Source organism: Megascapheus bottae, chromosome 9, assembly GCF_031878675.1.
Source record: "Megascapheus bottae isolate mThoBot1 chromosome 9, mThoBot2.hap1, whole genome shotgun sequence".
NCBI classification, from domain to species: Eukaryota; Metazoa; Chordata; class Mammalia; order Rodentia; family Geomyidae; genus Megascapheus; species Megascapheus bottae.
This window is the reverse complement of record NC_143517.1, coordinates 20,844,761-20,860,474: the sequence shown is the minus strand read 5'-3', so window position 1 is coordinate 20,860,474 and position 15,714 is coordinate 20,844,761. Positions and strand designations below refer to the sequence as shown.

The following is a 15,714-nucleotide window of genomic DNA, read 5'->3' as shown; positions in this document are numbered from 1 at the left end:
TCACTCAACAACGTTCATTAGGGACAAGGAAATAAGTTTTTCTAATTATGAGCACACAGTTTGCTTACTTATGGATTTTAAACTTTAAAGGCTGTAAGATTGAAATTTTTAATTAAAATCATTTAAAATATCTTATAGAAAAATGGAACATTCCGTAGTTACAATGGCAATTTGAAATATACTTTATCTTAGTTTTATTTTTTGCTTTGCATACTTCCTGTGTGATCTGTTTTTATTTTTGTGGAACAAAGTAGAAAGGCAGAAGGATTAAAAATAAATAAGATGTTCAAATTTTTTATCTGTGATGATTCAATTTATGTAATATTTAATATTTAGGAAAATACTTAGTATTTTATGAGTAATATGACATATTCAATAAAAACTAATTCAGTATCCCATAAGAACAATGATATTAATGGATTCTCTATAAAGCAATCATTTCATTATATGTTACATGCCAAATATTTCTATAAAATATAAAGGGGGCTAATGAAATGGAAACTATCAACGTAATTTGAAATAGCATCTTTGCATGCAATGTTCCAAGACAATGAATGGCTGTATCTGTATCATATTACAGATATCATATTACATAAATACAGTGCTAATGAGCAGAATGAATATGGCAATGCCAATACACATTACATGTATTATTACACTAATCCTTATAAAGGATGATCTGGATTCTCTCTAACATGCTGCAGACAAAGCTAAATAGTAACAGCATAAATAAATATTGATGAGATTATGAGGGAAGGAAGCAATTTCACCCAACTATGAGATGAAATACAGAACAAAATTCTGCTAGAAAATATAAATGCTTTAAAGTAAACAGCACAGGGAAACTATCTATGGTCAAGGTACCTCTGCCATTGGAATTTTCTTTGCATTTTAAAACCATTCATTTGTCTTCTTCCTATTTAAATGAGAGATAAAGCTAAGAACACTTGATCAAACACATGGTTCAAATCCTTCTAGAGTCTTCCAAAGTGGAGAGTGTTAAATATTGTGACCATTCCTTCACAATACTTATGCTTACCTAAAATAGCAGATTATTCACTTTATAAAGTCTCTCACTTGAAATGAGGAAAACAAATCTGTTATTAAGCAAGCAGTGTACATGGATTTTCACAGCCAGAATATTCAAACACTGCCAATGTATTCTGGGTTGTGATAATGTTAAGTAATATAGACAGAGCACCTCATTTTTTCTCTTTGCTTTGAAATTGATAATTACTTCTTGAGGTTTAAAAATCAAATTTAAAGGACATTTGAGAATCTTCTCTTAATATGAATGGAAACCAATGATTTTGTCTTGATGGAAAACACTGCGTATAAATCAAAATTGCCTCTCTTTTAAATGTACCCAAGAAATAAAAAGAAAAAAAATTACATGATTCTTGAGTTTTTCCTTTTTATTTTTCCTTCCCCAAGAATATGCAGGGTGTAGTTCAGTGGCAAGGAACTTGCCTGGCATGGGAAAGGGCCTCAGTTGGATCCCCAGAACTGAAAAAACCCTGCAACTACCTGTAAGATAGTCAAATCCTTTATTAAGCTAATGGAGAAACTTATGAGCAATACTACTGTAATTTCATATAAACAAATAATAGTGCTATCTCTATACAAGCAGGATAGAGGATTTAGGGAATAGACTTTCTATGGACTTCTGCTTGCCCTATGACTCTAGGAGCTGTACATTTGCTAGGCAGCCTTTTCAGGAAAACACAGATACAGGAACATCAAAACAGGACCACTGGAGCTAAGCAATGGAATATTTGAGACCTCGGCTGATTATATGACTCCTTTCTGTCTGATGCACTATATATAATATATAATATATAATATATAGGTATACATACATATGTATACATGCATATGCATGGATTTTTAAAAAATTCTCCCACTTCACCTTCCATAGACTGGCCAAAGTCCAGCTGCTTGTGGGCACTCTTGATATGTTACTGGAACAGCACAAAGTACAGTCTGGATGTAGGAAGGACAGGAGAAAGGGCACCACCTTGCTGTAGATAAACTCGGTGTGCTCACACTACATCAGTTCATCCTTTTGGTCCATTTATGGTTTTAATGACGACTGTTTTGTTTTTTTATGTTTGTGTTTTTGTTTTTGTTTTTGCCAGTCCTGGGCTTGAGCCCAGGGCCTGAGCACTGTCCTTGGATTTTCTCAAGGCTAGAGCTCTACCACTTGAGCCTCAGCACCATTTCTGGCTTTTTTCTATGTACGTGGTACCAAGGAATCGAACCGGGGCTTCATGCATGCTAGGCAAGCACTCTACCTCTAGGCCAAACTCCCGGCCCGGACAACTGTTTTTATTGTTTTCCCAAAGAAAGGCATAAAAAGCTTGCTGTACATTATACCCACAAGCACAATATGTTTCTCTTCTTGAGCTAAAGTCATTTACGGTTCTTTTCCAATACCTTTTCAAAGTATTAGAATAACTGACCTATCTACTACAAAAGAATGAGAATGTTATGCATTCTTTCCTTTCACTTGGTAAGGTCACCGTTTTGTTTCCTTTTTATTTATTTTCTCTTTACTATTGATTTGACTTGTAAGGTTCCCACTTTCGTCATGTGAAAGAAAGGGCATGGTGATCAAGGAATCATTGGTATGGCAAAGGGACAGTGGGAAGCTCTCCAGACAGAGGGAGCTGAGACATCGACTTTACCTTCTGCCACTAGCCATCCCTGATCCAAAGATAACCTTTCTAAATTGGCTTTAGGTGTTGTGCATGTGAAGTTTGGTGGGGAAAAAAGCCAGAAGCAGGCAGATGGTCATCTCCTTTTCCTTATACCAAACATTTTCATTGGAGGCAATTATGCCCCCAAGGGAGTGAAACTGGTCTTATTGAAGGAGGGCAAATAAACTTAAGACAATCCAGTCCCTTGCTTCCCACTAAGCTCTATTCTGTCTGATAACTCACTCCATCTTATTCTTTGGTGTTTAGTTTCTCTTCTCTCTTAAGGGAGAAATTCATTTCTTACCTCTAAATGAAAGCAGGTTAAGAAGCATTTTTCTAATCAATAATTTTCTCCCATTTTCCAATGGAAAAATTAGACAGGGATAGAGAAGAATAACAAGGAAAAGGAGCCATTGATGGAAATGGGGCCATTTCCTGAGTATAAAAGCAAGTGAGTAAGTGAGAAGGTAAAGAGGGAGATGAGGAAGAGAAGGAAGGAAAGAAATAGACAGTAGGGAAAGTGGACAAAGAAGATATAGCTGTAAATTAAAGAGGAAACTGAAGAAAGGATTAAAAAATAATACCCAAGGCCTCCATTAGGGCCTGAACCTTGACATCCCCAGGCCCCCACCAGCGGGTGGCTCTCCCTATCTGCTTCTGATAAACAGAAATGTATTTCTGCAGATTTTATCTTCTACTTTTATCAGATTAAGGCTAGTTATAATTCAGTTTTCCCCCATGCTCTGCGCCCTGACACTATATCCAACATTATCCTGCACAGCACATCCACTACGCTCAAGGGTGCAGGTGCAGCCACACCTCTGTGGGTATGCCTGAGACCCAGCTGATTTCCTCAGTTCTTGACTGTCTTTAAATGTTGATAGAGTCTAGGTACTGGTGAGTCTAGTCTTGATCTCAGGTGGCTCTATTACTTACTGACTGTTCTCTCATCCTGAGCCTAAGGATACTGCAGGCCACAGAACCCATTTCCCTTCAAGTCTCTTGAAGGACTCTCAGATTGAAGTCTTTGCACACAATATTTACAGGGGAATTGCAGCAAATGCAGTGTCTCTGGGAAGAAGCTAAAGAAAGAAACAAAAAATGTTCCCAATTTAGAGACTGCTTGAATTGCCCTGGCCTAGAAGAGGTACAAGATCAAACCTAATTCCATGTCACTGCCCAAGAAACTTACAGCCAGGTAAGCCCATCTTCTGACTTTGTGCAGTCCAATGAGTGGACCAGAACCAATCAATCCCTGGGCCAATGTGTGTCAGTTACACATTCATTACAGCCTCAAATTTAAACTCTGTACATGATCTCTACATAAGAGTACACCAGATATATTGACAGAACTGAAAGACAATGTCCACCTTATAAACATAAATTTGGGCTCTAAGGGCAGATCATACCATGCTCCTGAGAAAAAAGAAAAGAAATACTGTTTCTTCATTTTTGCTTTCTTTTGTGTTCTGCTGTGATGGGGATCAGATTTAGGGCCATAAACATGCTAGACTAACAGCGAATTGTAACTCTATTTACTAAATAACCATCTCTATTTACCTTGCATTTTGGGGGGAAAGGCACAATTATATTTTGGTATATAGGAACAAATACTAATTTTAAAGAACTGCAAATTTATTATCTTCTTAAGTCATATTTCAGCTTTCACTTCAGGAATTAACATCAGAAAATTCAATTAATAATGTGACCCTCTATGAAATAGGAGATATCCTGTTCTATAAGGACTGAATTGTGATTGCCATGGTCATTTCCAAGGGTAGAGTATGACAGTAACTGTGTCAAGCTGAATGATTAGTACTTAATTATTCAATATTTATCCCATTGAAACAAACAGGTATTTAATGTTTTGTGAAACATCTGATAAAAAGGCTTTGCTTGGCAAATGGATTTAGTAAATAATCTACTAACTTTTATTTTTTATAGACAAGTTAAAAAATACCCAGAAACTAATAAGGAAAAGAAACAAGTGTTTTCAATGATATGAAATCCTTGATGAAGGCAAGAGAATAGTTTTCAGTCCTGGAGAGAAGGAAAAAGACCATTTATATCTTTCCATGGGTTTCTACTTTAATGCATAGTGCCTGTCTGGAGCACATGTTCAAGTAAATGACCAAACACTCAGAAGCAAGGTAAATAGATGCACTCACTCCCCTAAAGATCTCTCAGGCTTTGAGCCAATAATGAAGACTGCAGAAATTCCAAGCAATCCCACATAACAGCTTCATGCATATTTAGGAGCCTGAAGCATCCATAATATAAAGTGAGGGCTGGCATATCATCCTACTGCAGCTAAAATAAAACCACTTGTTCTAAGTTACGAAAATACTATTCACACGTACCTGCATTAGCACTCTCCCCACACCAAGAATTACTCCAGAAAAATAACAAGTTATAGAACTTGAGAAGCATGCAGAAAAATGCTGTGGTTTATATAAGGTATCATATGGAGCTATTTTTTTAGGCTTTAAATCTCAGACAAATGAGCAACGGTTTTATTAAAAGACTACATGAGCAAATGTAAATAATTTCTATAATATTTCACCATTCAGAGTAGACAATCTAGAGGCTTAAATGAACAAATGTAAGTCTTTTTTTAAAAAATTAACTTAAAGGAGCAAAGATTCACCTTGCTTCACTAATAATGTAAAGAAAAAATTACTACTTACGGATACATGAAATTTTAAAAATCAGTCTTTTAGCTCTGAGTGGAGTTTATAAGTAGATTGCTTCTCTATACATAAATGCATAATTTGAAACAAGTTTAAATTATCTGACTAATGCACATAATAGTGTATAATAGTGTCTTTTGGGCCATTATCAACTTTATCTTCATAGAGGACAAATAGTTGCTCCTTAAATCTTAGAAATCAAATGCATTTCCTCAATTGGCCAGTAGATCTATTTAAAAAATTCTTTAAGAAAAAAATGCATATATAATTAAAACTTAAGTACTGTGACAGTACTTAGCTTGTTAATAACAATGACTTTTTATGAACATGTAAGCATGTTAATATCAGTATGTTAATCTTTCTAATTTTCTTTGACTTCACTTCTTATTGTTTCATGGGTAAATCCTTCTGGACCTTGTGATGGAAAATGAACACCACTTCAGTTTCCTAAAGTCTTGAAATCTAAGGTCCATCTGATTCACTTTAAAATTCACTCCATATTTCCAGTAGCAACTCACATATATACCTGAACTCTTGACATAGTCAACTTTTACCAACTTACCAACCAAAGCCACAGCTGTGCCATATTACTTTGTTCTTACTAATAAAATGAAAGTAACCAAAAAAACCATGGCTACAAAGACATACTTGTTGAACTCCTCTATTTGCCATAAAATGTGTATGTCTTAATTTTATGTGAAAGTTTATGAATGTAACTGTAACCCCTTTGATACATTACCCCAACAATAAAAAATTAAAAAAAGAAAATTTATTTCACTTTTGTATACATTCTGGCAGAAAATAAATGCCTTTAGAAGGCAACCAGAAACAAAATCAGATGAATCAAACAATGCAGAAAGCAATTTTATGTTCATCTTCTGGTTTCTTACATTATGCTGCAGATGATTAGGTAGAATCTTACTTTCTCATCAAAAGTCTTTATGGACTATTATACTTCTGTTACTATTAGTGCTTATTAGGATTACATTTGAAAAAACATGAGTAAGAGTTCCTACAGTAACATACTCTCCATTCTTCATCCCATTCTACATCTCTCAACTGGAAAACATCTACAGTTAAAGATGAATCTTACTTATCATTCACACTGCAATACAGGACTAAACATCTAAAGCAAATGTGAGCTTGCACTAGCCCTTGAAGCCCTAGATAAAATTAGAAAAACAACATTATATAGTTGGATTACATACTGAAAGGTGTGACAAAAAATGTGACCCTTAGATTTAGTTATATACGAGAATGATGGAAAATACAGATTTATCTTTAAGCCAACTGTAAGATGTCTGAGATAATGGTAATACCTTAATAACTTAAAAAAATTAAACCAACATCAGACACAGCACTGTTATCATAGAGCCCACAACAAGAAGTAAATGAATGCGCATTCTGCAGGTTGACTCATGAAGAATGAGTAAGCTTTGTAACACAGCTCTTCACTTTGCCATGTGACCTCCAGCCCTCTGAGCTACACAGCATCATAGTTTCCTCTCTTTCCTGAACATCCACAGAAGCAGGCAAGAAGACACCTCTACTCCCTGTAACAGCATCTTCCCTTTGTCCAAGATGAGCCCAAATCCTGTCCTTCTGTAAAACTGCCTAATGGGTCTCAGTTAGAGCTTTCTCCTTTACTAGTAAGTTGCCAACACCATATGGCATCATGGAAACCAAAATCCTTTCTATGCTCTGTGTTTTGGGCCAATTACTAGAAATACCAGTATTCATGAAAGCATAATTCCATTTTCTGGCACCACAAAGATCTGACTAGGTAGACATTAGATAGGATTTCTTACTCTGTAGCTGTGTTTTGTTCACCAAAATGATGAAGAAAATTATATCCCTTAGAACTGTGGTACCCCTCACCCCAGCTGCCCATTGTGTACACATCCAGTGCCATGCTTTTCATACCTTTGCAGCCACGGATGAGTTAGGTTTCTCCAGCAAGTCCCAAAGTTTCTTCCTTTTCTCAGGACAGCAGGTGTTATCAAACTCTTCTCCCTCTCGCTCACGCATGGTCTCTGCCTCTCGCCTCAGTTCTTCATTCATTTGTTCTTTCTTCTGATGATACCTGGCTTGACAACAGGACTCTAAGTAGATCTCATCAATCCCCCAGTAATCGAGCTCTTGGCCAAAAGAGAGCGCACACATTTCTTCCATCATGTGTAGTTTTCCTGTCCGGTAGAAATTTAAAATAGATGTGAAGGCTCCAGGATGTCGGTCAAAGAAATACTCGTTCTCATTCAGATTATAGTCATCACACACCTCCAGGAGGCTTTCGTGGGTGTTGCAGTCTCGGAGCTTCCCCAGCCGGGTCCTGGGCAACCTGTCCAGCGTTCTCCACAAGACTTCGTGGTTAAGGCCCCCCACGTTGATCTTAACTCTCCGGGAACACGATTTGCTCCTGATAATGTCCACAGGTTCGGGAGGAAGAGAGAGCGTTGACCTTGATGTCTTCCTGTTCAAGCTAGGGGGAGCCTTTTCTGCCATTTTGAATTGGACAAAGCCACAAAGCCAGGGCTCTTAAAAATTGTGGTCAGCTGAAGTGATATTCCTCTGGGGCAGGCATCTCCACTGACAACTGGAAGAAAGCAATAACCATTAGTTACTTACATTTTTCCTGGAGTAGTGCCTATTCTACAAGACAATCCTATTGTTACCATCAAGAGATAGGATACTAATGGCAGACTCCTCTTTTTGAAGACAAAAAAAATTCTTTGCTTTACAATATAACAAATGAAAGAATAACACAATGTACCGAACAGAAGAGGCTGTGCACACCTCTAGAGAGATTGGCAATGCCAAGTCTGTCACCAAAGAGCGTGTCCTTAAGCTGTTCATTAAACTGTCCATGGCATGAAGATGGATTTCTAAATCAGCCATGCCTCTACTCTGTTGACTTAGATGCTGCTCATTCTCTGTCCCAGATTTATAGCCTTGCCCAACCCCCATAACTAGTCTTCCAAACTAAAACTCTAAGGAATCCTGATCTATCCATCCACTTTTTAATAAGCATGAGAGTATGCAAATGATAACTCCCAAACAATTCTTCCATGAACATTATCCAGTCCCCAACACCAAAAAACTGGCTTAAACCCTTACTGTGTCTTGCCTCTCTGCAACATCCTTTTAAACTGGATCCCAAACTCTGGGTTTTGGCCATGGAATAACCATTTTCCATAGTGCTTGGAATGATCTACTATGGTTCAAACTTGTCCTTGACCCTCAAATGCTTTTTAAACCCCAGGAAAGCTCATTGGTATGAGAAGCATAAAGTCCTATAAACCCTGTAAAGATAATAAACTTCATCATATCTAGCCTACTACTACATCCTCTCCTATTATCTCTGCCTCATTTCTACATTTTAGCCCCTTCTTAAATACAGGGGATGTTCTGATCATCAGTGGTGGACTCTAGTACCTGAAAGTAGTGAATATTGAACCCCTTGTCTGTTAGTTCTTTCCTATACCTGCATAATTGGGACACAGTTTACCTGATAAATTATGCTCAGGAAGAAGCTAACAATAGTAACTAATAATGGGATAATTATAATAGCAGAATCTATTAAAAAGTTATTTAATTATGAAAATCTCCAGTTCATGTTTTCGGACTCTCATAAGGATTGACTAAGACCACAGGAAAAGGATAAGGGCATAACAAGGAGAGATCTGTATTCCAACATGCCATACTTATGCCTGTTGCTGATCTGCAGCAACAAGAATCCTCAGGGTTACCTCTCTCTAAATCCTTTTGCAGAAAACCATAGTGCTTAATGAAATTCAAACCAACACTTTTAATGTAAAACACCATGCTTTAAAATGAAGAACTTTTACATTTAAGAAGTCCTTATAATTAGAACTCTTGTGGGATGCACTCTAATTTTTGCACGTCATGTTTCTCCATCCTGTAAGTTAAATGTATTCCTCTATTTGGAGGTCAAGTATCCTTTCAAATGAATATATAAGGCTTAAAAAGGAGAATGATATATGAAGCATTTTATGTACTACCAGTAAATAATTTTGAATTGGGAACTTTTCAACTACATAGTTACAGGAATATTTTAAGCACATATGTCCATGCTTTCCTTGCAAATGATAAAAATATGCCTATTCTTTTTTTAAGGGAACTAGGCTGTATAAATAACTTAAACTCTCTGAGATTTAATTCCCCAAACTACAAAATGAGAATAATAGTATCTGCTTCATAGATAGCATTAGGGTGATGGAATGGGATAGTTTATACAAGATGCACAATATAGGGAGATGTGTCTGAAGATAATGTGAATATGAATATGTTTCTCTGGAAGTTGATTGTGACCACTGAAATAAAATGAAAGATAAAAGTGTGTGTGTGTGTGTGTGTGTGTGTGTATGTAAGTGTGAATTAAGTATATTCTAATATATGCTCTGTTTTTTGGACAAGAGAAATAGGTCAAACTTCTCTCTAGTAAGAATTATACTCATAAATAACAGGTACCCCATATAACTTATAAATATTTTAAAAATTGGTCCACAACATCAAAATCAGGCAAAAACCACTGAGCATTACAGGCTCAGGCCTGTACTCCTAGCTATTCAGGAGTCTGAGGTCAGGAGAATAGTGGTTCAAACCCAGTCTGAGCAAAAGTTCATCAGACCCTATCTTAACAGGAAAATTGGGGCATGGTGGGATTTATCTGTCATCCTAGCTACAGTAGGAGGTCTCTAGTAAATAAGAGAGTTGGGATCCAGTATAGCCTATGCCCAAAGTGAGGCTCTGTTTCGAAATTAACAAGAGCAAATAACCAGAGGCTGTCTTGTAAACATGGGAAGTTCTAAGTTCAAATCCTAGTACTGTCAAAAACAATCAGGCAAAAGCAGAGGAAAACCATACTGAAGATGGGAACAATTCCTTTGTTGAACCTGAATGTCCAGTGCACTTATGTTTAGTAATTTAACTTAAGCTTTTTAGAATGTCATGCCTTCTACTGGTGAAGAAGATAAACTGTTTTCAACTGATTATTATATCAGGTACAAGGTTTTCTAGAAAGAATGCTAATTCCAGTGTCATACACATATATAATGTGTTTAGGTAAGTGTACAATGTGATTTTCTATATTAAAAATGTAATCATCAAAAGAAAATGGTATTTCAGAGTCACCCAATTTGTCTTAGATAATTTCATATTTATGGACAGAGAGCAAATTTCTGTCCTTGTAGGAAGTAGAAAGTGAAGAAAGGTCATTAGACTTAAATTTCAAAATGTCTTCTTTACTGATCAAGAACTTTCTATTTTAAGAAATCCAGTGTTGATTACAAAGTCCACAATAAAAGACAGACTGAAATTCAATGCCTTTACTTCAAAACAAGGATAGAGAAAGAAACCCATGGTGACAGAATAGCCTGCTGCTCCACTTTGTTGACACTATGGTTAAATTTGCTTTGTTGTCCCTTAGCCAGATGTTCAAATGGTACTTGATGAAGACTCTAGGATCTTTTAGAGGAGTGGAAGAGCTGGGAATAGTGTTCAGAGTCAACCAAGCCTCAAAATTAGCCATAAAACCCAAATCAGGTAAACTATAGAGCATAAGCTCCAAATAGTACCTTGGAATCGAATGGAGCCTCTCTTACCTGCTAGCTGTCAGTTTCCCTTCATTTTCTTCCTCTGCTGCTTTCTCCCAGTTTTCCTTGTCTCTATTGCTTAACACACTGTATATTTTTTTTCTATCTCATTCCTCTTTTCCTGGCCTGATCCCTAAATCTTCCCACCCTCACAGCCTGCTAACCAACCACACAATCAAAGAATTTATTTTCAAACTTTTGCATATTTCATAAGTGTGTTACCTTAATTAAAAAAATAAATCTTCTGAGCCAAAAAATATCATCTTCTTCCAGAAAAAGAATGAAATCTAAAGCCAATCTACTTCTCATCATGGTGCCAAGGCTAGTCTGGAACTTCTGGGCCCAAGCAATTCTCCTCTATCTGGCTCCTAAGTAGCTAAGACTTCAGGAATCCTCATGATACCCAACCCAAGCTGCTCGGTATGGGATGTCAGTACACAATTGGGCTGGTCTATTTCCTCTTAACCTTGTTGACTGGAGTTTAGTTTGCTGAACCATTAAAAACAGTATTTCTATGGGATAACTGATTTCCTATGATATCTGGTTATTTATTCCTCCCAGGTGGTTCTATAGACCTTACCATTCCTGTCCAATCACTTACATTACACTTTAGATTAAAATTAATTTACTGCCCTTACAGCCAATATAAAAAACATTTTTAATATTGTATATATGTTTATTTGTTTATTTGAAATAGGATAGGGAAGGGGGAAAACAAGATGAGGGGAGGAGGTGGGGGAGGGAAATGGGGACAAAAACATGAGAAGGGGTAGCAATGATTGTTAAGTAATACACTTATCTAGTGAATATAATGTAACCCTTCTATTAATTACAATAAAACATTTTATAGCTATTTTCTTAAGAAAATATAGCTTTCATAGTTTACTTCAAGAGCCCTTTAGTTTTTATCAGGGCTCAAACCAGACTGAGTTCAGAATACCATAAAAGTTTCTCTTAAGTGTTGATTTTTTATAACGTTTCACATTTAATCCCTGCTCTTTTCTAGCCTATTAATTTCACTTCTAGCAGTGAATCTGTCGGTTCCTTCTGGGCTAGGTATTATATCTTACCATTCCAGAGTGTTTGCAAATTTATGTTTTTAATTTTAATAGTGAAAGTGAATACAATGCTACCTTTCCTCATATATAATTTAACATTTGAAATTGTGCCTATCATTATAATTTTACCCAGAAGAATTAATCATGTAATTCAACCTAGCATGTTATATATAATGTTAATGTAGTCATTCAGTGTTTAAACTCTATAGATGTTATACAGTGGTATAGCATATGTATGTGTGTGTGATATGTGTGTTATATACATATATACATAGTTTATTGCAAACTGAATACACATTTATGTCAAAACCAAAGTCTCAGTGCCCATTTTCTTTTAGTCGTTGGTTGATTTATTTCACCCCACTGGATCAATTGAAAGTCAAGCTTGCAACTAATAAGTTGGCCAGTGCAAGTGTATTAAACAATCTTTTATTAGTCCGTTAGAGAAAAAAAGCAACTCTTTAAGCAATAAACAACAACAAACATTTGAGTTTTGCACAGCTGCACCCAGCCTCTGAACAGCAGTGGAATTATGTTGCCACCCGTTTAGGGCCAAAGCTGACAAAACACAACTTTCTGATCATGACATTGTAATTACAGCTTGAAGCTCTAGGCTAGAGGAGAAATTGTTTATTTGTTTATTTATTACTGTAGTATCCAAAGTACTAGTGTTATGTCATATTAGCATTATGACACTTTCTTAGTATAGCTAGGCAGGGCAAGTCACATTTGCAATCCTGTGAAGACAAAAAGCAAGTTTTTCTAAATGTCTAAGTGATGGTTAATGTGTTCTGTTGGTGTTTCTAGTACACACTGAGCAGACATATGCAAACAAATGGCTCTGAGACATTTAAGTCTACACTATACCATGCATAGCTCTACAGCATTTCTTACATGTTCCTGTATATTAAGTCATGTGTTTTTAGCAGCTATTTCTGTTTCAGAGAGCTGCAGGAATTATTGCTGTAGTTAGCTGGTAAAAAAAAGGCATCATAACTGTGAAATGATATTACCTGCTGAAAAATGTAAGATCCCTTCCCTAAAAGAAAAATAAAATAATAAGTCATAAACAAATCAAGGCAGGTGCCAGTGGCTCATGCCTGCAATCCTAGTTACTCAGAAGGCTGAGATCTGAGGACTCCAGTTCAAATCAAGCTTGGGCACAAAAGTCCATGAGACTCTTATCTCCAATTGATCACCAGAAATCCAAAAGTGGTGTTGTGGCTCAAGTGGCAGAGCACTACCCTGGAAGTGAAGGGCTCAGGGATAGCGCCCAGGCCCAGAGTTCAAGCCCTAAAACAATCCCCCACCACACACACACACACACACACACACACACACACACACACACACACACACACACACACACACACAAAGAAAAGAAAGAAAATCAAGGACCGGGAGTTTGACCTAGAGGTAGAATGCTTGTTTAGCATGCATAAAAACCAGGGTTCGATTCCTCGGTACCACATATATACAAAAAAGCTGGAAGTGATGCTGTGGCTCCAGTGGTAGAGCTCTAGGCTTGAGGAAAGCCCAAGAACAGTGCTCAGGATAAGTTCAAGCCCTAGGACTGGCAAAAAAAATCAAGCATAGTATATAGATATAATCTTCTAAAGAAAGATCCTGTAATCTTTTAGCTATTCTAAGAAAATGGGCAAATTTGGATTGTTTCAGAACTTGGAAGTATTAATCAATTTCATTCTCTCTATGATTTTTCAATATGTCAAGCTCCAGTAATAACTGAAGTGCTGTCCTTGTCCTCAGAGAGGTAAAAGGTGGCATTTCTTTGCTGCAATCAAAGGCTGCTAATGTCAATATATCCTCAATTTTAGCACAACTATTTGTTCCTTGGTCTAAAAAAAATCTAAGACTTTTATCCTTGATATAACCGATGCTGTTTTTAGATACACTCAAATGAAATTCTAAAAGCTTTGCTTTCAGTGGTCAAAGGAAGCATTATGTTGCAGTAAGAAGTAGAGAGATAGATAATAAGTAGGAAATGTAATATGAGCATCTTTCAATATCACAGATGTCTCTGGATTTATAAACTATTTAAGACACCATTTTCATCACTAAATACAGAATATAAGAAGTAGATCATATAGATAAGAATATATGTATGTTCATTATAATAAAAACAAACATCTAGATTTTTATAGAGAAATTATACCTGACAAAAATATTCAAGTCTGAAAAATACAATACTGGCTATAGAAGCATCATGAACCTTTTGCAAATATCAGAGTTGTGGCAAGAAATTTTCAGAATGCTTCAAAACATACACATATTGTAAGCTACCATTCTACTAGTGGATTTTCTGTTCTGAAAAAAATGAATGTGCCCTTTACATTGGGCTGAAGGTGTGTGCTTCTAAATGTCTCCTTTTGCAATTTCTTCCCAGACTCACAATGGAATGAAGGGGATAAAAATGAAAGGAGATGACAAAACACCAAAGGCAACAGAGGCATTCTTGCTACTATTAAAAGGAATGGCAAACAATGGGATACCCTGTAATTCCACAAACAAATAAACAAAAAACAGTTCATAACCCTCCATCTTTATTTGTTATTCTATATGGATGATATAATCTGTCAATTTGGGTACAGACAAATTTCATATGCTAACTTGTATGTTTTATATAGTCAGATTTAGCCCCTATTTTCTAATTCTTATGAAATTTGATTGGTACATGAATATTTTGTTATACTTCATCTTAGATTAGCTTTTAGATCTTTTTTTTTGCCAGTCCCAGGAGTTGAGACCTAGGCACTGTCCTTGAGCTTTCTCAAGGCTAGTGCTCTACCACATGAGCCACAGCACCATTTTCAGCTTTTTCTGTGTATAAGGTACCAAGAAATCAAGCCTAGGGCTTTGTGAATGCTAGGCAAGCATTATTCTACTACTAGGCCATACTCTTGGCCCCTTTTTAAGTCATTTTTAGTAATTATTTGTTTGGAATACTCAAGAGCAAGACTTACACAATTCTCAGGTGGGATCTGTATAGTAAATATATACTTCAAAATTCTATTCCTGTCCTTATTTCCTTATAGCCCAGCACATGATAGGTAACATAGCTGTCTTAAAGTCTCCAGTATTAAGGATTAGTCTTTGTGATTTAAATATTCCACTTGTGATTTAAATATTAAACCATACTTTATATTCTCTTTCATTTTTATTTACAAGTTTTAAAACTGAGATCCAATGAGGTCATTTGACTTAGCTGTTATCACTTGGTTTTTGCTAAGCTTGAAAGAGAATCCAGAGACCTACAGATATTGAAAGGGGTCCCCTGCATCTAACCCTACCACACTAACCATTGCCTTCTGCCTTCAAATCAACATTTTAAGGAGCTTTTATGTCTTTGTCTATCCTTGAGTCAAATTATTGATTACACAAAGTTGTAGTGTTTCTCTGCCATCTATTTTTCATAGTAAGGAAAGACAATGGCCAACAATCAGTAAACTTGTTAGCAAAGACAGGGTTTCTCAATGTATCTTTGCAAAACAGAAGCAGTAAGGCAGCTCTTCAGGGCCTCTGATTATTAAGACATCAATTCTGTTTATGAGGACTCAATTATCACCTCCAACAGAACTCACCTCTTAATACTATCACTTTGGGGGTACTATTTCAATGTATTATACACAAACATCCA

The 15,714-nt window shown here is 36.3% G+C and overlaps 1 protein-coding gene across 1 annotated transcript in view; it reads right to left on the bottom strand.

Annotated features, from left to right (window-relative positions):
- Positions 1–15,714, bottom strand: part of Kcnb2 (potassium voltage-gated channel subfamily B member 2) — a 403,940-nt gene that overhangs the window by 373,186 nt on the left and 15,040 nt on the right. Inside the window, exon 2 of the mRNA XM_090338945.1 lies at positions 7,313–7,982. Within this exon, the coding sequence (XP_090195071.1) occupies positions 7,313–7,891 (579 nt within the window). The 5' untranslated portion in view covers positions 7,892–7,982. The remainder of the gene's footprint in view (positions 1–7,312; positions 7,983–15,714) is intronic.